This window comes from Arctopsyche grandis, chromosome 13 (assembly GCF_051622035.1).
Source record: "Arctopsyche grandis isolate Sample6627 chromosome 13, ASM5162203v2, whole genome shotgun sequence".
Classification (NCBI taxonomy): Eukaryota; Metazoa; Arthropoda; class Insecta; order Trichoptera; family Hydropsychidae; genus Arctopsyche; species Arctopsyche grandis.
The window spans coordinates 6,132,670-6,158,433 of NC_135367.1; the positions used below are offsets into that span (position 1 = coordinate 6,132,670).

The 25,764-nt window shown below is 36.0% G+C and overlaps 2 protein-coding genes and 1 long non-coding RNA gene across 3 annotated transcripts in view; all 3 read right to left on the reverse strand.

Moving 5' to 3' along the window:
* Nucleotides 1-5,860, reverse strand: part of LOC143921344 (uncharacterized) — a 105,547-nt gene extending 99,687 nt beyond the window's left edge. The window contains exon 1 of the long non-coding RNA XR_013261423.1: nt 5,794-5,860. This is a non-coding gene — a long non-coding RNA (uncharacterized LOC143921344). The remainder of the gene's footprint in view (nt 1-5,793) is intronic.
* The window catches only part of LOC143921341 (uncharacterized), a 658,293-nt gene that overhangs the window by 245,780 nt on the left and 386,749 nt on the right, over nt 1-25,764 (reverse strand). The gene's annotated exons all lie outside the window — the stretch shown is intronic.
* On the reverse strand, nt 15,488-23,958 carry Mtpalpha (monolysocardiolipin acyltransferase Mtpalpha). The gene is made up of 14 exons (XM_077445132.1): nt 23,758-23,958; nt 19,847-19,953; nt 19,571-19,757; nt 19,298-19,490; nt 18,961-19,082; nt 18,659-18,888; nt 17,997-18,176; nt 17,750-17,916; nt 17,436-17,665; nt 17,174-17,366; nt 16,960-17,095; nt 16,663-16,886; nt 16,470-16,586; nt 15,488-16,395 (listed from the first exon to the last, which is right to left on the reverse strand). Exons 1-14 carry the CDS (start codon nt 23,813-23,815, stop codon nt 16,260-16,262), a joined length of 2,280 nt encoding a protein of 759 aa, XP_077301258.1. The 5' UTR covers nt 23,816-23,958; the 3' UTR covers nt 15,488-16,259.

The following is a 25,764-nucleotide window of genomic DNA, read 5'->3' on the forward strand; positions in this document are numbered from 1 at the left end:
CCGTTTCAAATCAGTTGCTCAATATCAGGAGCACATGTTTGTACTTCCAAGCACTTCCCCACTACCCCACTTCAACGTCGTCACGCCACATCCCTATACATAACGTATACTCCTGGTATTCTAAAATTTATTTTTTTGAAATCTCCATATTTGTTGACGCGTCCGCCACATACATTGCGTACCTTTTTATATATATAAAATTTTTGAATAGAATAAAAAATTACATTTTGTAATGATAAGTTGACCTGTTTTCTGTTTGACTTGCATCTAATTTATGCAAAAAAATTATTAAATCTTAATTGAAGTTCCGTAAATTAATTGAAAAATACAAAACTGTAGTAACTTCTAACGATGATTTTCTATTAATGATTTCTGTTGAAAAAATAAATTGAGTATATATGTAAATATAAATGTACATACATACATATAAACATATTTTTTTGTTTCTTTTACGTATTAATCATTGTATACGCATATGCATGTACATAGAAGATAGCTTTTGCTTATATTATAAAATTGTATTAAAAAATGCTACCCATTCTGTAAAAATATGTATATATGTATGTATACATATATGTATGTATGTGACGAAATATTACTATTATCAAATTTGTCCATGTACAAATGTCATGATACTGAATAAACATTTATTGGTTTATTATTGGCCAGAATAGTGCCTTGGAGTTTACCTGTTAGGCTTATTTATGTATATATGTATTTATACATACGTATGTATAAAAACATAATAAATAGGCAATGAAGAAAGATACATATTGCAAGAAATCTACGTTTTAACACACCTGATGAATCACAGCACAAAAATTACACGGCCATATACTGTTTTTCTTTTAATTTAAATGCCGAAAAAGTTCTATAGTTAAAGAATACAGATAAAAATAATACGATTTCTTATTTTCCTTTTGAATATAAAGCAAAGTTTTCTTTCAATAGCTCCCCGTCGACTGTATAAAATTATATGATTATACTTCTTCGGAAAAAATACTTATTTATCTTTCATTACTTTTTATTTATGAAACTTCATTTAATAGCGTTATGCGAATCTCAAAAACATTTGCAAATTAACAAAACTATTTAATCCAGAAAATTCCTTCATGAGACATTGAAATTCTAAACACAGTAAGAATTTTTGACAAAACTTTTATACAATGTAAAAATCGAGTTCATAAAATAACTCAATAATAACAAACAAACAACAAAACGTCCAAACCAAAAGTTACGATTATCGAAAAGGCAAATATTCAACGCTTTTATTTTGTCGGAGATGCTCAACTTGAACAGGTGGAAAGCTTTAAGTATTTGGAAGTGGAATTTTCTTCTGACGTAACACAGACTAATGACCTGAACAAAAAAAAAAGCAATAGCTAAATTCCCTTTACAATTCCATTTGACAGCGAGATAATACGAATGATCATCCATCGAAAAATTAACACACATGTTCTTAACTACATAAAAAACACAGACATCTATCTGTGCTCTGTGACCTACAGACACTATATTTGACAAGTCTAATGAACTGTCAATTCCTCAGTTCAAAGGATAGGAACTACTACATATATTTGAGTAAATATGATCATATCAAACACATGATATATTTCAGCTAACCATTTATATACATATGTATACCGAAAGGTTTGGGACACGTACTCAGATTTCCAAATGAAAATGACTCTCTCCATACTATTGAATGGGCTTAAGAATCTGTTGGAAGATACAATAAGCTCAATCTGCGAAAATATGAGACACTAGTAAGAAAAAGTTCCAGTCACAACTTTTACGTCAATTCATTGACGTAAAAGATCCAACCCAAAAAAAAAAAACGATCAACAATAGATACAGCATAATAAACTAATGCAAAATGAATCAGTAATGCAGATCCGTCAAATTAAATTACTCGTTTTTCTCTTTTCCTTTTACATATTTGCCTCTTCATAAATCTTACAATCTATTTATTTTATTTACAAAAATGACGTTAATGGAACAACTGTTGATATTCTGCACACGTACATACCTACATATGTACATACATATAAAATATGCACAGCGTAATATCGAACGTACACATTTCGAAGGTAAGATTGCCGATTCTGTTTATCATAAATCTGTATTATGTAACATCATGCAACAAACGATCAATCGCGTATCGGTATTTTCGAAATACTGATCTTGATAAAAAGTCGTTGAAATTTCATTGACACGTCAAATCGAACCGCGAATCATTGTCTACATAGATACAATACGTCTGTATTTCACTAAGATATCATTAGTAAATTCTAAATGTGAAATTGTGACCTTCATATAGCATTTTTAATTCATAATATTTTCCGGATAATTACTTATATATATATATATATATATATACTACATACATAGTTTGGCTTAATGGTAGCGTATATATTTAGCACCACTGAGGTCAAAGATTCGAGTCCTCGCCAAATCTGCTGGTTAGATTTGGGGGTTTTGTGACTCCAAATCGATCGTTTCTTTATCAGAGTTTGCCAATTTTATCTGATCATTGCTGAAACGGTTCCTGAAAATTGATATTAGATCTATTCTTGTTGTCAAAAAAATCTGCCTGTGTTTAATTTGTAATAATTATGCACAGTAGTCTAATCTAGTAATCATAGATGTCTCTATGATTATTATTTCTGATTAATTGTTATATGCTATATATTCTGATTGTATATGTATTACTGTATTTCTGATTTCTGATTGTTTATGTATTCTGTATTTCGTTAACGTACACCCGTCGCATTGGAGAAATCTGTAATGACGAGTGTATATTGATTTGTAACAATAAAATAAAATAAAATAAAATAAAAATATACATACCTAGTTTTTAAATATCATTTATGATTCATTCAACAAAAATCAACTGAAAATGCGTATGACATATGTACATATGTACGAGTATAATCATACTTTATTATGAAACCAATGCTTACATTTTGATTATATGTAGTTCAGGTAAAGTTTATTTGCATATACAAATGCCAATGTGAAATTAATCGATTATTGAAGTTAAGAGCATTCTGTCAACCGCAACACCCATACAGGTCAACTTGAAATTTATATCTGCGTAAAACTTAACTGCGAAAACATTAGTCATACTTAAAGTCGGCGTAAATTCACTCTATCCCGTGCAGTAATAAAACTTTTATTTCAAATGACAGAATGATACTAAGCCACCGAGACTTTAGCCCAGTCTCACACACACACACACACACACACAAATACTACGTCAGATTACATTCCATTCTCATTCCGCAGTCGGAAAACAGCCAAAACGCGTTATAAAAGATGCGAATAAAAGTTCGAAGACCATCGCGCATCTGCGGCATTAGAGGAGAGAGAGCGAGATTATGGCGCATTAGAGGACGATAGTAAAACCCGCTTTCTCCCGTCGAAATTTTCCGCCTCGTCGAAACAAAATCATTTTTCCCCGCTGTCACTCTAAATAGGAAACGTAAACTCGTCCTTAATTCATCGCGTCATAAAGAAAATTCGCAACAATGCTCGAGATCGTGCATAGCATACGCATGTACATATGTAATACGCGGTGAGAGGGAGAGCGTGGAATTTTCCGGAACTTTAAAAGAGCGAGTCACTTTTCTCGACTTATTATTTGATACGAAATTGGTACGAGGAAACTCATATCCTATGCATCAAACCTCGTTTGAAAAGGTGACGGAAAACTTATAGACATATGTATGTCTATATAGGTACACACCTACATATATACATTAGAAGAAAGGCAAATTTTCAATGACAGAATAAAAGCATATCGCTTTTCAGACTCGCTTCTTGAACATTACATATCAAACATTCATCGTCACGTCATTCAATGCATTCCATACATTTAAAATAAAAATCATTCAAGCTCAATTGTATGAATAATACCGCCACAAATACTATATTAAAAGTACATCATCACAATATATAAATTAAGTTTGAGCTTCATTTTTACCCATTTGAATCAGTTCCGAGAGCAGTTCTTAAAATTTTATGTACATACATTTCAATTATTTCCAATATCAATATCACAAAGAAGAAAAGAAGTAAGATTGAACCTTTCATAACTATAGAATTTTCATTTTTACCAATTTGAGGGCAATTTACTTCAGTTCTTTGAGACGAGGTGTTGAGTATTCCGAGACGATCTATTGAGAAAATGTCCATCATGATGAACAGTATCACACAGAAGAGATGAAGTAAGTTTGAACCTTCCCAAACTACAATATTTTCATTTCTACTTATTTTAAAGCAATTTGCTTCAGTTTCTAAAGACGCACAATGTGAAATTAAGAGAAGAGGCAAGTTTAAACCGTACTTAAGTAGAAAATTTTAATTTTCACCAATTTGAGGGCAAGTTACTTCAGTTCCGAGAACCTTATTCCGAGACGATGTATTGAGAAAATGTCCATCATGATGAACAGTATCACACAGAAGAGAAGAAGTAAGTTTAAACCTTCCCAAACTACAAGATTTTCATTTTTACTTATTTGAAAGCAATTTACTTCCTATTCTGAGACGATATATTGAGAGAATCGCCACCATCATGAATGGTATCATCACATTCGCATACACATGTATAAGAGAAGAAGCAAGTTATAGCCTTCTTAGACTAGAAAATTTTCATTTTCATCCAATCACGGTCTATTTGCTTAAATTCCGAACCACCACTACTGCATAAGACAATGCGTTCCGAAATGAAATACTATCATCATTAACAATGAGTAGAAGAAGAAGTAGTAATATGTACATACATATGTATGTATAAGAGAAGAAGCAAGTTATAGCCTTCTTAGACTTGAAAATTTTCATTTTCATCCAATCACGGTCTATTTGCTTAAATTCCGAACCACCACTACTGCATAAGACAATGCGTTCCGAAATGAAATACTATCATCATTAACAATGAGTAGAAGAAGAAGTAGTAATATGTACATACATATGTATGTATAAGAGAAGAAGCAAGTTATAGCCTTCTTAGACTTGAAAATTTTCATTTTCATCCAATCACGGTCTATTTGCTTAAATTCCGAACCTCCACTACTAAGACAATACGTTCCGAAATGAAATACTATCATCATTAACAATGAGTAGAAGAAGCAGTAGTAATATATACATATGTATAAGAGAAGAAGTAAGTTATAGCTATCTTAGACTTGAAAATTTTCATTTATATCCAATCACGGTCCATTTGCTTAAATTCCGAACCTCCACTACTACATAAGACAATACATACGTTCCGAAATGAAATACTGTCATAATTAACAACGAGTAGAAGAAGTAGTAGATATATATGATACATAAATGTTTATCGAGTTGAGAGTGTTCCACGACAATACAATGCAAACACGCTCATCATGACGAACAGCATCTAAGAAGGAGAGGATATAGTAAGTACATAGAGAGCGTCGTGACTTTTCCACACCGGAAAATCGCGCGCCGCTTTTCCACTCACAATGTTTATAATCGGAGGGCGCGCGCGCGCGCGACACACAGCCGTCTACACCGCGGCATGCAACAGGTTAAATAAAAATTTTCCCGCACAAGCTCGCCGACCAAAGCTTTCTCCGCACACTTTTCACACGCACACACACACACACATTACACGAGAACTCGAGATGCGCGACAGGGAGGTAGGATGAGGAGGTGGAGGGGCATCGGCGTCTAAAATTAATTAGCGCGCACGTGCATGTTCAAATTTGGCGTTGTGTGTACATATGTATATATGTATGTAGATATATGTGTGCATGTATGTATGTAAACCTGGGCCACGTGTAGACGCCGGAGACTTCGAAGCCGTAGTGCCAGGATCCGGAGTAGGCGCCCTGTCCCTTGGGTCCAGTGCAGACACCGTGTCCGTGGGCTTTGCCGTCCTCCCAGCCGCCGCAGAAGGTGCCGCCGTCGTCGAAGTCGAAGCGGCCGCCGCTAGGGGCGGTTGCGGGGGGCGGCACGGCCGCCGAGCCCAGGGGCGCCTCACCGTGCGGCGAGTTCATGTGGGGGCGGCATGCGGTGTGGGGCGGCGCGCCGAGCACGGCCGCCGACCGCCGCCCATCGCCGCTGACTGCCTCACCCGATCACCCGCTCCCACCCACCGCCCGCCCACACCCCACCCGCCGCCCCCTGCGCGCGCAAACCAAGCCCCACGCCTATTCAAAATAACCGATGAGCCGACAAATTGCCGCGGACTCGACTCTGAGGACACGTGCCCGCACCCCTTATCGCCTTATCGTCCGCCGCCCTGCACTCCCCCTCAGCTTCCGCCGCATCGCATCCTGGACCGACCGCACTGGAAAACTGTCGATTCAATTTTGCACCGAACGATTTGAAACTTTTTTTCAGCCGCGCAAAACTTGTGGATCGGGCTTAACCCCTCGGGTGCTGACGTCTTTTCGGTTGAAAGCCCGCCGCGCTGAAAATTTCCAACTAGAATTATTAAAATATACGGAGCATCAATAGGTGACGTTTTTTATTAGGTTGTTGGAAGCTTTTTCCTATTATGCTGTATAAGCTTACATTGAAATAAAATAATACTACATACTATACATATACATAAATATTAACAAGAAAAATAGTGTTTAAAATAGATAATGTCTCCTGACAACCATATCCTACAGAGTACATATATACAGCCACAGCGTTGCTCGCCAGTTAAGCCATAGCAAAAAGGTAAGGTAAAGTTTCAGTAAAGTAAAATTAAAGGTAACTTGCTGAATGTGTGGTTAGCGAGCGGGCATAGTGCGAAGAGTGTGTGGGGTTACTTGCCGTAAGGCTTGCCCAAAGATAAGACGCATATAAAAACTCTGTCTAAGCTACTCCATGTGTATCATTTAGAATCCCCTGCATCCAGGATCCTACATACATAATAGATTTAGATTTATAACCTAGAATAACGAATGTATTAATTATTAGGTTGGCATGCATGCGTTGACGAATGGCTAAATTTTCATATTGTACAAATCTAATGATTAAAACTTCTAACGATTAGTCCGTTGTGGCGCTCCGTCACATAAACAATGTTGTGATTCGCCCAACAAGTTGGATTTTACTCTACCGCCTATGTCTCCTGACAACCATATCCTACATATATACAGCCACAACGTAGCTCGCTGGTTAAGCCATCGTTTACCAGCAAAAAGGTGTATGGTTCAAATCTCGGCCGGAATCGAGTAATCATTTGATTTATATTCGCTGCTGGCAAGATTTGGATGGTTATTAAATCCAGATCGACCGTATCCTGGTAGGGTTTGCCATTTTATCTAACTTAATTTTTTGACGGATCCAATAAAATCGGCAATCCCCCCTCTCTGTTTTTCGCAAATTTATCGCAATTATTATTACAATAGGCCCAAGATATATTGTGACCATAATTTATTTAAGAACATTAAAAACCATTTAAAAATCAAAATCAAAGATGAAGTTTTGTGATCGGAAGAAAATTGGATCTTGGGATTTTGACTGTCTCTTACATTATTTATATTTATTGCCAAAAAAAAGTAAGTCTTATTAGAATACAAAAATAGCAACAAAACTACACTAACCCTTCGAGTGCTGAAGCCTTTTCTTTTGAAAGCCCACTACGCTGAAAATTTCGCTAACATTTCCAACTAGAATTATTTATAAATCTAATAGAAAGCAGCTATAAAAATTGTAGCTAATCCAAACAAACCCTAGATGACTACCGCTGAGGATTTCGAGTTTTGTAAAGGTGTGTTTAGACTCTCCAATATATCTTGCAACAATATAAAATAAGCAAAAGAAGTCTATTAATGAATGTATTTTTCCAAAATTAGTTCGATCTTCTTTGTTCTTGTTAAAATGTAATGCTTACAATCTGAAATACTCAACAGCTAGGGATTTACATACATACATCGGGTAATTCTGCTATGCTCATGAATTTAGAAATTTCTGTGTAAGCGAGTCTTTATACACGTTGAAAAATGAATGACACGGATTACACGACTTTTTTTTCAATGCTACCTTTAAAGGTTTGTATTCTTTCAAGTGGGGTGACTTTAAATTGTTAAATGAGTCAATTTGTGACGATGCCTATCCTAGATTCGACGGGCTCTCATACAAAATCGCTGAGGCGAGTATGTTTGTTTGCTATACAAAACTTCAGTTTTCAACTTAGGGCCACAATTTTGGTACGGCATTCAAACTAAGATCCCAAAAGAGTTTTAGGAGGATTGAAAGGCATCCAAACAAAAACGAGAGTGTCCCCTATGAAATTCTACAAAGGAGCCAAATTTCGTATGCTATCCTCTCATCTCTTAGAAGGATTTTTTAATAACTTTCATCTTCCCAAGCAACTCCATGTATGCATACTCCATGTATGTTTATTCATTTATTTAAAAAATGCTGAAACATACAGTATTCAGTCAGTGACGTCCCGATTCTATGTATGTATTTATGTATGTACAGTAAAAATAAGTTTTATTCTGCTATAATTTGTCACCAATAATATATGTAAATTAAAAACAAACACGAAAAAATTTTAATAGTGGTAGATTTACGATATATAGGATACTAAGAATTGGAAAAATTACTTAACAATAAAAATTTAAAGGAAGGGAAATATTGCTAAGAGAAGAACTATATCTACATATTTTATTTTATTTTTACATATACATATATATATACCAGGAAGGCCTTACAGGAAAGCCCCAATGCGCACAAACCCCAATTGCCAATTACAAACATTGCAGCACTTTATATTACATAAATCGCTGAATTTCGAAATGCTGAAGAACATGAAATTAACTATTAAGTAATTAATCAATTACGATTCCCTGTCAAACGGATCAGATTTAGCTGGTGGATTTGGGTTTTATCACAGTCATTGATTTTTTTAAATTTGGGAGCTACAGGTAAAAGACCGTGTAACTAAAATTATAGGTTCTGTAAACTTATTTCTGTCTCTCGTGCATTTCCCAAATATGAAGGAAATGACAAGTGACAGTGAATTCAACGTATTATTATTGGTTAAACTAAACACCTTCGAGTAATTCAAGAACAGTTTGAAAAGAGATTTCAGCAGTTTTGAGACTTTGTTTTGAGACCAGTTTTGAGACCAGTTTTGAGACCAGTTTTGAGATAGTTACAGAATTTGAGATTGATATTATGATTTTTATATAACATTTACTTTTTATTGCAAGGTTTTTATATATTTCACTTCGCTAATGGTTCAGGCAATATTTTTAGAGTAAATTTCTTTTAGAGCAAAAAACTCTTGCTGTAAAAGAAATTCAATTCAAAGTATCGAATATACATATGTATAGAATAAGAAAAGCATGGAAGCTGTAATCTTAAGCCAACTTGCTCCTCCTCCTATCACCTAAAAAAATCTTTAATTTAATCATATACTGCCTACTTCAAGATATCGCATTCGTATGCATCCCAACAACAACAACTGAATTTTCGATGAATAAGTAAAATGGTCGAAATCATTAACGTTCAATATGGACCTGGAGAAAAAATGTTGGGTTGGGCAATAAATTCCCAACAGAGAATACGATAAAAATAAATCAACATCGTATATTTTTTTTCATCTCACTCGGTAGCATCGAAATTTAAAACATAAGTCACTCGTATAAAATAAACATTACTCATAAAGACGTAAAAAGTAAACCTAAACGCATGCATTTATTTACACCGCCAAAAACGTTCACGCCATAATAAATCATACGAAATGCAGTTGCGATAATGCAATTTCATAGCTTTTATCGATTATACCATATGGACATGGAGTCATTAAATAAGCGACGGTCAATTCAAACCATTCTAAAAATACACCCTATTGTCATTTTACTTGACATTTGGCAGGACGGGCACAAAATGTGAGGGGAAAAAGCGCATTTCATTCACTAGTATAATATGCGAATACATTCACAGTCAGAAATAGCGTTCAGACTAATTTGCAATAAAATTGGCTAAATCATTGGACGATCGGCCTATAATTAATCTCCTTTCTAAGAATCCATTTAAGTCATCCGATATCGCGCTCATTTTGCGATATATCAATACCGCATTACTTCAAGACTATTGCTGTTATCCAATGATTTTCCAGAAGCTTGTTGTTAAATATTATCGTAAATAAAATTTTGCTTGGCAGCAATCATTGGTGATGAAATCAATTTCGGAAAAGATCAAACAGGAGCTTGTTCTTGAATCTATAATACATATCCAGCAGTATAGCTCGGTGGTTGCGTTTATGTTTAGCACCGAAAGATTACCGGGTTCGATCCCGTGCTAATATTTAAAACTGCTGGTCAGACTTGGATATCTGTGCTCCAAGTCTAGAGTTTGCCAATTTATATGATTTCATTGTTGAAAGAATTCCTCGGTTAAAATTGACTAAAAACCTTCCTATCTACTATGTCACCACTATTTTAGTATGATTAATGTACAATAAAATTTATTTACAAGTTATAATTTATAGATGTCTCGATAATTTCGGTTTGTAATTGGCCAGGAAGGCGCATTCGGGTCTACCTGTTAGGCCTTCCTGGTATATAAGTAAGTATATAATAAAAAAATTAAGAAGTTTGGTTTAACAGATGTATGTAGATTTGATGAAAACGCGCTGTCACGAAAATCGAATGGCATTATTGCGTATGAGCTTCTGAGGAAAATTTGTAACATTTGCAGTGAAAATGCTAAAAAATCACACGCATGGTCGGCCAACTTTAAATATAATTTCTATTGACTTTCGATTGGCATTTCGGTAACCTACTTTATACAGGCAAAAAAGTGTTTTCCAGTCAAACGAGAAAGAAAAGCCGAGTTGACATTTCGCATACTACAAATGATAAATTACGAATATATACCTATACATATGTATATAATACATAGGGAGATAGAGAGAGCGGCTGGCACTTTGAAAAAACGCAAAACATGATACATATAATAGTTCAATAGACCGTTAATGTACATATGTATATATGTACATGATACACATTTGCGTAGAAACTCAAGAATGAAGTACATAGTTCATTGGACCGGAAACAATCGAAATAGACGACGTGAAGCCCGAACAGCATTTCGGCGCCGATCTGCTTGCGTCTGGTGCGAAAGTGGCGCTTTACATAGAATTTTTGCGAGATCGGGATGCGGATCGGAAGAAAGCGTGGCGGGACGGACCGAGTTTCCGGAAAAGCGAGTTTTCATTTGTCGGACGGGCGATTCCATTGTGCGGCGGGCCGCCCGACATCAGGTGTATTTATACGCGCGTGCGTCCCCTCCCCTCTCGCAAAACACCCACCCACCCAGCCTCCCCCCCGGAAAATCAGTTCGCGAAACAGAGATGAAGGTCATGCATTCGATCAACTGGAAAATCCTCACATCCGGGTGAGTCGCGCGGTGCACATGAGACCGCTCCAAGCTGAAGCACGCCAGTGGTCTCCAACCCGCGGAAAATTCCTGCCGATTTTGGCGCTCTAGAACTTTCACGTATGTACATATATGTATATCGCGGTTATACCTAGGAGCAATGATCCATACGGACGTCAGTTCCGAAATGGAGATAAGAAGAAGGATCGAAATAGCGAGAAATACCTTCAGCAGTATGAAAACTGTTTTGTGTTGTCGAAGGTTGTCTATGAAATTGCGCTTAAGAGTCCTGCATATTATGGTCGGTGTTGCTGTACGGATGCGAAACGTGGACGCTGTTAGTGGCATCCATGAACAGGATAGAGTCCTTTGAAATGTGGTGTTACCGGAAGATGCTAAAGTCCTCCAGTCCTCCAGCAAAACAGTCCTCCAGCTTCTTCATAAAAAGAGAGAGCTTCTTGACACGGTGAAGCGCCGTAAGATGGAATACTTTGGCCACATTATTCGCGGCCCCAAACATCTCCTTCTACAAACAGTCATAAAAGGGAAAATAGAAGGCAAACGGTGGCTTGGGAGAAAGAAGCTCTCTTGGCTCCAGAATATCAGGGCATGGATGGGACTTGGTCTCGAAAAGTTATTTCGACATGCACATGATAGAGAAGAATTCGCACGGGCCATAAACAATGTCTGCCCATGGTAGTCGCCTACGTCCGAATATGGATTCGGCATTAGAAGATATGTATGTATATCGCGGTTCGGTGATTATTGGTCACAAAGCGCTCGCCCAAAAGTCACTCAAATCTCTATAACGGCACATCTGGCAGCCGAAAGCTCCATCATACTAACGATAATTATCATACTAACGAGAACTCGAGTGCCAAATATTCCATATACGCGATTTTCATGGCAAAAATCATCTTTTGGGCGATCGTAATGTGACTAATAATCCAATTACCGTATATCGCATCCTCGGATAGTGATGGTGTAATGTCCACAACACTCAATTTATCAGCTGTTTCAAAGTTTCAATAAAACTGCCAAACTGAATATTATATAATTCCTCATATTTGTTTGAAAGTCTTTCAGGCCAGCAGCATGGCTTTGGCCTAGCGCCGAGAGGTCGCCGGGTTCGATCCCGTGAATTGACCTCGATTGAAAAGAATTTGTTCCGAGTATATTATCTGTAATGCTGCTGGTCAGACTTGGATATTTGCGACTCCAAGTCGATCCTTTCCTATCAGAGTTTGCCATTTTTTTCTGATTTCATTGTTGAAACGGTTCCTCCTTGATTAAATTAAAATTAAAGTGGCTAAAAACCCATCCTACCCACTATGTCACCACTGTTTGAGCATGATTTATTTACAATAAAATTTATGTACAAAATTCATAGACGTCTCGTTAATTTCGAGTGTTTCAGTGTCGCGTAATTCAGCGACTTATGTAATAAAATTGCTGCATTGTTTGTAATTGGCCAGAAAGGCGCATTGGGGTTTACCTGTTAGGACTTCCTGGTATATATGTTATGTATGTAAAATAAATAAGTTTAGTTTTATTTTTTGTTAGTATTTTTCCTGTCGAAATTTCAACGAAATAAAAGTTCAAACTTACAAACATGTAGGAAAAATTTTCGAACTTGCTGAATGTGTGGTTAGCGAACGGACATAGTGCGAAGCGTGTGTAGGGTTCATTTGCCGTAAGGCTTTCCCGAAGTTAAGACACAAATAAAAACTGTCTAAGCTACTCAATGTGTATCATTTGAAACCCCCTGCATCCAGGATCCTACATACATACATAATAGATTTAGTTTTATAACCTAGAATAATGCATGTATGAATTATTAGGTTGGCATGCATGAGTTGACGAATGGTTAAGTTGTCATATTGTACAAAGCTAATGATTAACGCGTCGAACGATTAGTCCGTTGTGGCGCTCCGTCACATAAGCAATGTTGTAATTCGCCCAACAAGTCTCATTTTATTCTACCGCCCATGTCTCTTGACAAGCATATCCTACATTGTACATATGTATATACAGCTACAGCGTAACTCGCTGGTTAAACCATTGTTTACCAGCATAAAGGTCTACGGTTCAAATCCCGGCCGGAATCGAGTAATTATTTGATTTATACTCGCTGCTGGCAATATTTAGATGGTTATTAAATCCAGATCGACCGTATCCTGTTGGGGTTTGCCATTTTATCCAACTTAATTGTTGTGACGGATTTAATAAAATCGGCATCCCCCCTCTCTGTTTTTCGCAAATTCATCGCAAATCCGAATTTGTTGATTGTTTAATATACCTACATTGTAGAATGTGTTTATTATTTATGTGCAAGTTTAGCCATAGGTGTCACTTTGGGACAACCTGTTTTGGCATATATGGTAAAAATTAAATGTATAAAATAAAATATACGAAGCATCAATAGATGACTTTTTAGTTTTTAGGTTGCGGAAAGTTTTTTCCTATTATGCTGTATACACTTACATTGACATAAAATAATACTACATATATATATACATACATACTAACAAGAAAAATAATGTGTAAAATAGATAATGACAACTGGATCAATAGCTATGTTTTAGAATAGAACTATGATATATTGGGAACATAATTTATGTATGAACAATAAAAAGCATTTAAAAATCAAAATCAAATAGATGAATTTTTGTGATCGGAAGAAAATTAGACCTTGGGATTTTGACTGTTTCTTACATTATGTATATGTATTGCCAAAAAATATATGACATCATTTGGAAAGTCTTTAGACATCATTAGAATACGAAAATAGCAACAAAACTACATTAACCCTTCGAGTGCTGAAGTATTTTCTATTGAAAGCCCGCCACGCTGAAAATGAACATTTCCAACTAGAATTATTTAGTAATCCAATAGAAAGCAGGTATAAAAATTGTAGCTAATTCAAACAAACCCTAAATTACTATTCTAGATAACTACATAGATAACCCTGAAAATGGTCATCGAAAAATAAACATTTTCATGGAAACTCTCAACCCGCTCCTAATTCGTGTGGAAACGAAAAACGAAAGATTGATCCAAATTGTTATAAAATGCTATGATTGTATCAAGATTTCTCATATTTCCACATATCTTTGAAACAAATTGAAAAATCCTGTGATTCGATTAATCTCACACCTAAAACTAAACTTTATCAAAATTATATGAACATCTCTACATTTGATAATCTTATAAAAATTATAAGTGTGACATAAGATTTCCAACGAATAGCTAGTATATTAAAATGTATAGAATAAAGAGAGTGTAATTACATAGAAGGGTTTTCATTCAAGTGATCGATTATATGATGAATATTATCAGATGTTTTGTATTGCAATCAGAGCTGTCAGATTTGTCACTTTTGTACTGATTAGAGAAGTACGAGTGGAAGAGGACAATATTGAGCTAATCTTTAAGTATAGCAAATAGATAACCTTCGTTCAGATAAAATAACAATGGACTAAATATATAAATGTGATCATAAGCCTTGTGCGTATACGCCGTCGGTCCCAGTTGGCAACGAACGCTGCGTATATTATAACCAAATAATTTATCTTTCTCATAGGCAGAAACTAATATATATATATATATATATATATATATATATATATATATATATATATATATATATATATATATATATATTTAAATTATGTATATTAAATCAATTTTATATAATAGACGTAATAAAATCTAAAGCTCAAAAGCTTTCATCAACTTTTCAAATACCTATTTCTAAGACCTGCCAGATAAGTGACGACTTCTTATTCCATCGGCTTCAAAATGGCGTCCATTCATCAACTGTAACATAAAACAGCACCAGGCTTATTAAAATGAGTATAGATTATATAAAAAATGATTCGAAAGCTTCGTTTTTATTTACTGTATCAATTTTTTGAACTATCAGCTCTCAGCAGTGTGCAATAATTATTACATATTTATATATTTGATACTATAGTTTCAAAGATTCAACTGTTTGATTGACTTTGCAATGTAAATGTAATTTAATTTATTTAATTATTTAAATATTTCAAGTTCATTTGTTTTCAAATATGAATTTACTATCGAACGATATTGGGAATTAATCAAAATGATACAAATATTTTATTTTGACATATTTATTGTAATAAAAAAATAACAGACGATATACCATACAACAGTAACAATTAGAATGTACAATTTATATTTAAATATGTTTATGAAAATAATTGAGTTAATATTCATATGTAAATAGTCCGATAATGTATATATGTATGTATATAGATTGGCAATACGTCTTACAGAATAAGTTTTATTGTATAATTGAGTATTGTACTAAATCATTATCAATATATTACGAGTTTGGAAGGCACATTATCGCTTAATATATAAAAAATTAAAAAAAAGAATAATAATCCTGTTGATATTACTTATTATAGACCATTACAATATATTCTATATACTTCTCAATAAATCCACTATAAATTGCAATCTAAATGCCCTTCACAATACTTTCACATACTACTTTCTTAAATTTAATTTTATTAATTGCTTATAACATTCTTTTTAAATTATAATAAAAATACATATATAAATACCGCAACTTTTTTTTATTAAACCAATTTAGTTTTTTTATATGCTAACTAAAACGAAGCATTCAAAAATATATAATAATAAAAAGAAGAAAAAAAAAAGAAAATGCAGAATAATAATGAGATTTCCATAGCTCAACATTACACAAATATTATTCCACTTCATAATGACTTAAATGTATATACATATATTTATAATGAAATCGATACAAAAGATGTTGATGAAATTATATACAGCTTTATGAAATGAAAAACAGTGATCTTCAGAATTGAGTCGAGCAAATTTATGTCTACGTAATAAAAATGCGCAGTTTATTTGTAGAACTTCTTGCTGGAGTCTTTGGCCATGTCTAATAGCGTCTGTGATGGAGCGAATTCAATTCCGTAGATCGATGCAAATTGTTCCATTTTGCTCGCGAGCTTTCCAGCACCGTACGTGTCCACAAATCTTGAATTTTTAAATCAATATTTTAAATTTGTTATATAGTATATATTGTAATGTAATCATTAACAGTTAAATACCTGAATGGACCTCCGGTAAATGGCGGGAAACCGAGACCAAACACAGCGCCGATATCGCCCTCCAAAGGATTTGCCAAAATTTTATCTTCCAAGCACAGAATAGCTTCATTTACAAACCTAAAATTATTTATTAAAAATAGATACACTCGATTTTTTAAACCACTAATGAATGGGGAATGCAAAAATATTTTACCTGGAAACCAATCTCAATTGCATATCTTCGTCACTGTTTACACCCTTAGATACTAATTGATATTTATTTTTAAGAATATCAGTGAATTCGTGATTGATTTCCTTGCGTTTTGATCCTTTTTCATAAATATACAATCCTTTAGAGCTCTTTCGACCCATAAATCCGGCTTTCACAGCGTCAGCCAACAAGTTTGGATCACCACCTTGCAGTCTCTTACCTAAAGCCTAACAAAATAAAAACAAATATTGAATGAAAAGAAATAACATATACAAGAGAATATACAAAACAATCTCTTACCTTCAACAAATCAGCGGAGATATGACAAGCGACATCAATTCCGACTTCATCGATCAAAGTAGCAGCACCGACAGGGAATCCGAATTTCTTCGATAATGTATCAAGCTCTTTCGGACCGACTCCTTCTTGTAAAAGTCTAAAAGTAATATTAACAAGTGAACACGACAATACTAATACGCTTAAATATAATTACAAAATAACATTTTTTACAAACCTGCAGGCTTCGCTCATCATAGCTGCCAATATTCTAGTAGTGTAGAAACCGGGCCCGTCTCCAACAGTGATGACTACTTTCCCTTGCCTGAGACCGACTTGAACGGCCGAGGCGATAGTATCATTGCTGCAACCGGGATGCGTGACGATTTCCAACAACTGCATCTTGTCCACGGGCGAAAAGTAATGCATACCTGAAGAAAAAGACGCATTTTAAACACACTGAACATTTTACATGAATATTTATATGAACAAATATATACCGATGACTTTTTCAGGCCGTTTACTGCCAGCAGCGATCTTCCCAATTGGAATAGCACTGGTGTTTGTAGCAACGATACAATGTTCAGGTACAACAGCTTCGATTTCCTTAATAACTTGGTGTTTGATTTTAAGATCTTCAAACACGGCTTCGATCACAATATCGACATCCTTAAATTTAGAGTAATCCAACGTACCAACCAAGTTGGCTAACAATTTATCCTTTTGAATGCTAAAATAGCAAATAATTAAAACAAATAAATTCGATAGCTATGTATGTATGTACATATATGCAGTTGAGAAAAGTTAATCATACGTATTAATCTTCTTCTTCTTCACGTTCAAAGCCAAGCCTGTTTGAATTTGACCGACACCACGATAGAGACCAGCATTTGAAGTATCCTTGAGGACCGTGTGGATACCTTTGTCGATGCTCACATGAGCAATACCGGCACCCATTAAACCAGCTCCTAAAACTCCAATCTATAAATTGCACAAATTTACACTATCATACTGAAAAACTAGACTCGATATTGAATTTAAAATACAAATAAAATCATTACTTTTTCAACTTTCCTAGCCGGTGCACCGAATCTGTTCTTCTTGCACTCGGTTTGACCTCTGAACAAACTAATCAGTCCTTTAGATTCAGGAGTCATTGCCAACTCGCCGAAACCTTTAGATTCGGCTTCGCAGCCTGCTTTGCTGCCTTTATCCACGCCGGCTCTAATAACGTCTAATATCTGTCGATAAAATTAATATGTAGTATCACAAAATCCGGTCTCCGTGACGAGACAGAATGTTAAATTACAGAAAACGCAAATATCGGAAGGCAAAGATCGAAAATCGAAAGATCTTAAGTCGAAAGATCAAAAAAAAATGGTGCATGGTAAACAGTACATACTCACTTAATTTGCGAGAGCAGGATACAACAGGAACAAGAGGAACAGGCTTTTCCTCCCGTATTAATGTGCGCGCGCAGAATACGGGAGGAAAAGCATGTTCCTCTTGTTCCTGTTGTATCCTGCTCGCGCAAATTAAGTGAGTATGTACTTAAGTATGTACCTTTTATCATGCACCATTTTTTTTTGATCTTTCGACTTAAGATCTTTCGATTTTCGATCTTTGCCTTCCAATATTTGTGTTTTCTGTAATTTAACATTCTGTCTCGTCACGTAGACCCCACAAAATCATACACACGCTTTAAATAAAATGTGAGTGTTACTTTTAAAGGTGCGGGATATAATCCGCCAGACATCTTCATCACTTGTTCTCTCGCTTTACCGAATATTTTATCTTTAACAAAGTCGTATCCTAAAGCGAATTCTAAAATTTTGTTCATTGTCGATTTCTTGGTTCTATCTACTTTTAATTTACCAGACGCTATGTCCCTAGCAATGCCGATAGCAACCTTTTCCAAATACTGACTGTTCATATCTAGAGACGAACCCAGTCCTGAAATTTTTTATTAAAACATTATTCAACTATTTTAAAAAGCGATAAATATGAACACATGTTGAAACTTACCGGGGCCTAAAGGAGCAACTAATAAATCTATGACTCCTAATTTCTTTGCTTTATCAGCTCTTAAAGTCTTTCCAGTGAGAGCCAAATCAAGAGCTGTAGGCACGGATGTCAAACGAGGTAATCTACAAAAAATTTATCATTAATCATTTAATAAAAAAAAATTCACTCACATTCTAGATCATGTAAACGTGATCAGTGATCGATTCCGAGTTGGAATCAGTCAAAATCTCGAATTCAAATTTTCGCATGATCACAAAACTTCATCTATTGTTACTACGTACATACATACATAGATAAAGTAAAAACTTAATTCAAAGAAATAATATAAAAAAAATACCTTTGAGTTCCACCACCGCCGGGCAAAAGTCCTAACATAACTTCGGGAAGACCTAATGTAGTTTTATTGTCCTTGACAGCGATCCTATAATGACAAGCAAGAGCAGTTTCCAACCCTCCACCGAGACAACTACCTTGAATAGCAGCTACGATTGGTTTTGGCGAATTTTCCATTCGATCGAAAATTGCCTGACCTACGAATACATACATACATGGCATAAAATCATCATACGTTATGCACACCTTACATCACAGAATAAGCAATTATTATTACCAGTTTTCGATACAGCAGTAACCTCTTCGACGGTTTTCAAGCTTTCCAACATACTTATATCGGCGCCTGCGATAAAGCATCCCGGTTTTCCCGATATCAAAACCGCTGCTCTCACCGAGGGATCGGATTGAATCTCATTCATCACAGATGTCATCTCAGACATAACCGCATTATTCAAGGAATTCACCTACAGATATGAAAATATGTCTAGCGTAAAAGTCGATATTTATCAGTGAAGTGCGTACGATATCAACAGATTTAGATAATAAAAATCACCTTTGAATTTGGGGTATCAAACGTCACCACGTAAACGCCGTCTATGACTTTGCATTTTAAATGTACCCTCTCCTTGGCAGTTGCTGAAGAGTATCTGAGATATCTCGCTGAAATTTTAAAATACATGCATATTATTACTTCGTCATCATAGGTATTTTATAATCCGTAGCTTAATTAATGTTTCTTGTGTACGATATAAAAGCAAACTTGTAAAATTTAGTGCTAATATACAATTGTTACAACAATATACTGTTGTTTATGTCATTATTTAAATGAAATGGAAACGTAACACTCCAGGGAGTGATTTTTGTCAAGGATCGCGATGGTATAGATTAAGCATGCTGGCGTTCTTTTTTTGCATCAACAAAACTATCTAAAAATTACTTTAATGTTAGATAACCGTCGCATGTCGGTAAAATATTGTTGCGTAGGGGTGGGTGGAGGATCCAAATGAAAGGCCAAAGTCACTTCATAGCATTTATTGACTGATTCAGGAGGTCCACACGCAGCCAGTGCTCGTTCCAGAATGATCTGATATGGCCTAAGTACCTCCTTAAAAAGGGAAGGTCGCTCACTACAGCTTCCCCGATCCGTTTGTTTCTCCATTGTCTAGGTCAGAGCATCGTAACTTGTGCACCGCGGTAATATGTGTTCTCCGAACAGCACTTCGGCCTAATGCGTGCGAGTGAGATCGCGTGTGAGGGAGAAAACCGATGTTAGTTAGTGTTTTGTCCCTATGCATATACGGAATAACTAGCGACTGCCGATGAAGTACATATGTATGTACGTAGCTGACAAACTCTACGAGTCGTAAACAATGTGTGCCGCGAACATCCAAAGGTTACGATCCTCTAGTTTAGGCACGTACAGTTTTAAGTTAGTCTCACACTTTCGCGGTCGCACGATCTCAGGGTTCTAGGAATTATACCGAACACTGGGTCAGAGTCCCGCTAGGCCAATTCGGGGGTCTCCATTGTTAGCCCCCGAATGCACTTTAGGCAGCGGCTAATCCCCATAATGTCCCTACGTTACTATATCAAAGCGATCTGAAGAGTTGAAGTGGTTCAAAATCACAAAATTTTTAAGGAGCTAGAATTTCATTGAACTAACAGAATTAAGCTAATAAAAAGCTTGTAAAATAAAACGTGCCGCGTACCACTATGTGTATTTTAAGGGCGCAAAGCTTTGCCTAGGTAGACTCCAGCTGTGATGGCCATATCTTCATTTCATTGTTAATTCGTAACTATAAACCGTCGAGTGTAAAGTCCGTGAGTGATTTGTCGCGGAACCATTTTTTTTTATTTCGACGAGTTTCACCTACATTTCTTCAAATATGGTAATCACTGTCAAACCTATGTCAATACAACGACAAAATATCACCGAAAACACTCCAGGGAGTGAGTTTTGCCAAGGATCGCGATGGCATAGATTAGGCGTGCTAACATTTTGTTTTGCCTGTGAAAAACTATCTAATAAAAAAAAACAGTAAACGGATTATTGCACAAATTGCGATAGCGCGCACAACTCACGAATACGGAATATCTGCCACTTGACTTATCGTTAGTACAATATTTCACGTGTGAAGCTTTCGATTGATGGAGGTTTTGGGTGTCAGATGTTTCGTGATCGATATTTTAGTAACGTGCACAAGATCGCTTTTTGCGCAATAATCACCGAACTAACAAAAACACGTGCCCCTTACCGCTATATTTACGGCACTCCTTGACTAGATAGACTCCAGCTGTGATGGGCGTATCCTCACGTCATTGTTAATTCGTACGATCTTATTATTTTGACAAGTTTCTCCTACATTTCTTCAAATATAGGAACAACTGTTATCGATCAGTGTCGAAACTTTGTCAATACAAGGATAAAATACACCGAAAACACTCCAGAGGGTGAGTCTTACCAAGGATCGCGATGGCATAAATTAGGCGTGCTAGCATTTTTATTTGGCATGTGTAAAACTAATAAAAAAAACGCGTGCCGCGTACCACTCTGTGTCTGCAGACTCCAGCTGTGATTGGCGTATCCTCGTATCATTGTTAATTCGTACGATCTTATTATTTTGACAAGTTTCTCCTACATTTCTTCAAATATAGGAACCACTGTTATCGATCAGTGTCAAAACTTTGTCGGTACAAGGACAACATATCACCGAAAACACTATAGGGGGTGAGTTTTACCAAGGATCGCGATGGTATAGATTAGGCGTACTCGAGTTTTTGTTTTGACGAATGACAGGGCAATGGATGATGAATGGCTGTAAATAATGATGACAAATAACTAAATCACTCCAAATTTACAAATTCATCATAATAATACAAAATAAAGATCAACGAAATGTAAATAACATAAACAGTACATCCGGAATTATCTGGATTATAATAAAAAAAAGCGTAAAATATCGATTTTTCACATGATAATGGATTAGATATTGGTCGTTAGATAATCACGTGGAATGAAACATGATAATGCACTGTCCTACTTTTTATTTCGTGATTCTTTTAAAATTTTATGTTCCAAGCTGCCAGCCTATAATAATATATAATAGTATAATTTGCTATTTTTCGTGGGATAATATTATTTCTATTCGTACAATCCAGATATCTATAATAGATGGGGTCAAATGTATTTATGTCTAATTATATATGTATATATAACACTCATTGATAACATGTGCTACATTATTTCCATACAATTATAGAATGCACATTACAACAAATAAATATGCAATCAAACCAAGTATAAAAACAGTGCAATATAGTAAAAGAAATAGTAAACGAATAAACATTATAGAACACTGTAAAAAAAAGCCATACGTATTGGAGACTTTTTTTATACTATTCTTGCAATTGAATCATTTAATCGATTTACTTATTTATTGGCACAATCAATACTGTAGACTTGTAAATATATACATATATAACCAGCAGCGTGTATTATCGGTTAGCATATTATGCTTTCGAATGGAGTGGTCACGGTTCGATTCCTACTAGTAGCTGTTGGTCAGACATTAGTTTGTGTCCAATTGCCAAATTTTTCTGGTTTTCATTGAAACGGTTTCTGTAAATTGGCATTCCCTTTCCAATATCTCAAGTTATTCAGCGTCTTGTGATTCGCCAATTTCTATAATGAAACTCTGCAAACATTTCTCCATAGATGTCACTGTGGATGATGTGTGTATGAATTCGCATTGTATAAAAACCGCCTGTATTAATTATATGATTGTATTGTATCTTTGATGAAATATTGTATTGTACATGTTTGATTGAAATAAAAAATAAAATATATACAGATTTTTCATTCAAAATTGACCTGACAATTTGAAATGAAAAACCTATATTTTAACGCAGGAAAAACGGCAATCGAGTATTGCATCACATCAATTGTGACGTTTATAACAACAAAAACGGAAAAAATTTCAACAAATTCATACACTTTCAATCGAGATTGGGAATATATGAATGTCGAATTACTGACTCGTCAAATACAGATCGTGTATTCATAAATTTTTTTGACCATTGTGGCGCTTTAGGAATTCCTGTTATGCCACAATGGTCTGTTTAGAATAAAAATAAATAAATAAATAAAATGAAATACAAAATATCGAATGGCAAAAAGTTGAATGAAAAGTTAGTGATTTTCATCAACTGACTTTTCATCAGTACATATGTGCAACTTCACACTTGGGCAGTATACGTATGTAGGGCGAACATGTCATTCATACACAAATTGAAAGATCATGTGATGTCTAAATGCAGAGCGGCCGAAGTCCAACATGCGAGGTTAAGTAACCGAATCAACGGATGCAAATCAATGAGATGTTCGCGGTTTCGGGGGGAGGGGAGGGAGAGGGGGAGGGGGAGGGGGAGGGGGTGGAGGGGTAAGGGGGTGGGGGTTGTCTTCACCTGCTTGGGTCCTCCGCGAGAAGGGGCTGAGCGCCCCCAGAAGTCGTGTGGCCGCCATGTCTGACCTGGAGAGCTTCGAACGAGATACTGAACTAGGGATGGGACTTTGACCGATGACGTCGCAAGTGACAGCCGGCACCTCGCAGTGTCACCACACGTCGAATGCCGCTCCGAACTTGATCCAAACTCGCCTCTATTCACGGCCAGCTGAATGTGTCCCCTCGTTATCTCAACTTTTATCGCCCGTTGAAACAAAGATCAACACGCGAACCGGTGTGAATTATTGGCAATCGCTCATGTGCGATAATATGTGTAAAGCACTTGGCTGCTATTGTCGCAAATCACTTGTTGATATCGATCGATTCATTAACGCGTTTACACCTGTCGTGTAATTTTTTAGAGGTGGGAAAACACCAGTTATTAATTTTACATATTTTTGCCACAGTGAGATTAAAGTATTCTAATGCTGGTAAACGGACTACTAGTCATATGTGAACTAGTCACAGGACAACCGGTCGCTCTAGATCGGTCACACGTGATCACCCGTCACACTAAAACTGGTCACACCCTAAAATCAGTCAACCAGTTTTCTCGTGACCGATTTTAGGGTATAGAACAGGTGGTCGAGTGAAAGGTTTCGACCGTTTCCCGGCCTATGGAAATTCAGTTGAGTTTGAAAGAGGATCGTTTATTTTTGTTCAATTTGACACAATGGTTATTGTATGTACGAAGAGGTTTCTTTGGAGATGTGATCTAGTTGAACTCTAGAGGCTCACTCTGCCGGTGGAGGTTGCTGCGTTGCTTTATAAACGTTTTGGGTTGAAGTGTGTCATGTGCACATCTTTTGTTCTTGGTACTCGCGCTGCCCTAGTTATGCTGCGAGCGTGGTTTTATGGGTTCATACGCCTGGACGTAGTTCGTGGTTTTTATGGGTTCAGTGTGTTCTTCCTTTGTTTCCCAGACACGTGTCGACCTTTTGACGAGGCGAGCGTGTGCCATGCGTTAATGACTTTCCTGGATATGTGTCGCAGTGAACTGATGAGATCATTTCAGTTGTACTATATGCCTACAAGGGTGTGACCAGTTTTAGTGTGACGGGTGATCACGTGTGACCGATCTATAGCGACCAGTTGTCCTGTGACCGGTTCATCTATTGTTTCGTTTCGGTACGATTGACAACAAAAAAAAAACAGAATACATTAAAAGAAAAATGTATATAGGTACCAATGTTTACGTAAGCATGGGAGGGGGGGGTAAGAGATTTGCTTACTTTTGCTGACAAGGGGGAGGGGGGGGTAAATAATTGTAATAAATCTGCCTACGTAATACTTGAACGGCCCCTTACCATATGAATACAGACATATTTTTCTCGGTCTTCTAACCCCACATTATATCAGTATGATCTTGGTGGAACTCCACTGTGTAGAACATTATCCAAAAAAGACCTTGGCGTTACGTTTGAGAGCAGATAGAAGTTTGGTATCCATATTTCCAATATGTGCAATAAAGCTTCAAAGATGCTGGGTTTCTCACAATTTCAATAATTTAAGAGTTTTGTGTCTTCTTTATAACGCATTGGTCCGAAGCATTTTGGAATCTGATGCCATTATATGGAGTCCCAGTGAATTAACTCACTCTCTAAAAATTGAAAGAGTTTAAAGGAAGTTCCTCCGCTATCTATATATGAGGGAGTTTGGATACTACCCTCAACTGTTTCCTAGTGCTTTTCTACAAAGTTCTGTTGGCTATAGTTCCCAATCTCATCGGAGGGATATGCTTCTTGTGTGTCATTTCTTCAAATTATTAAGAGGTGATATTTGCAACCCAACTATATTGGAAGAAATGAAATTTTGGGTTCCATCTCGCCTCATTGATTAATTATTGATTGCGTCCATTGTTCCAAACAATTAAAGCAAGAACTAATGTTCTTGCTTTTTCACCAATCGCTCGAGTCTTACGCTGCTTGAATTTGGTCAGCAATCACATTGATATTTTCAATATTTCACC

Bases quoted from the DNA above. Each gene is read 5' to 3' on its own strand.
- Mtpalpha (XM_077445132.1), bottom strand. From the start codon at position 23,815: ATGGCGGCCACACGACTTCTGGGGGCGCTCAGCCCCTTCTCGCGGAGG. The intron at 19,491-19,570 runs GTAATAATAATT...ATGTATTCGTAG, and splicing joins TACTGCTGTATCGAAAACTG to GTCAGGCAATTTTCGATCGA. The intron at 16,587-16,662 runs GTAAAATATTTT...AAATAATTTTAG, and splicing joins CAATTGAGATTGGTTTCCAG to GTTTGTAAATGAAGCTATTC.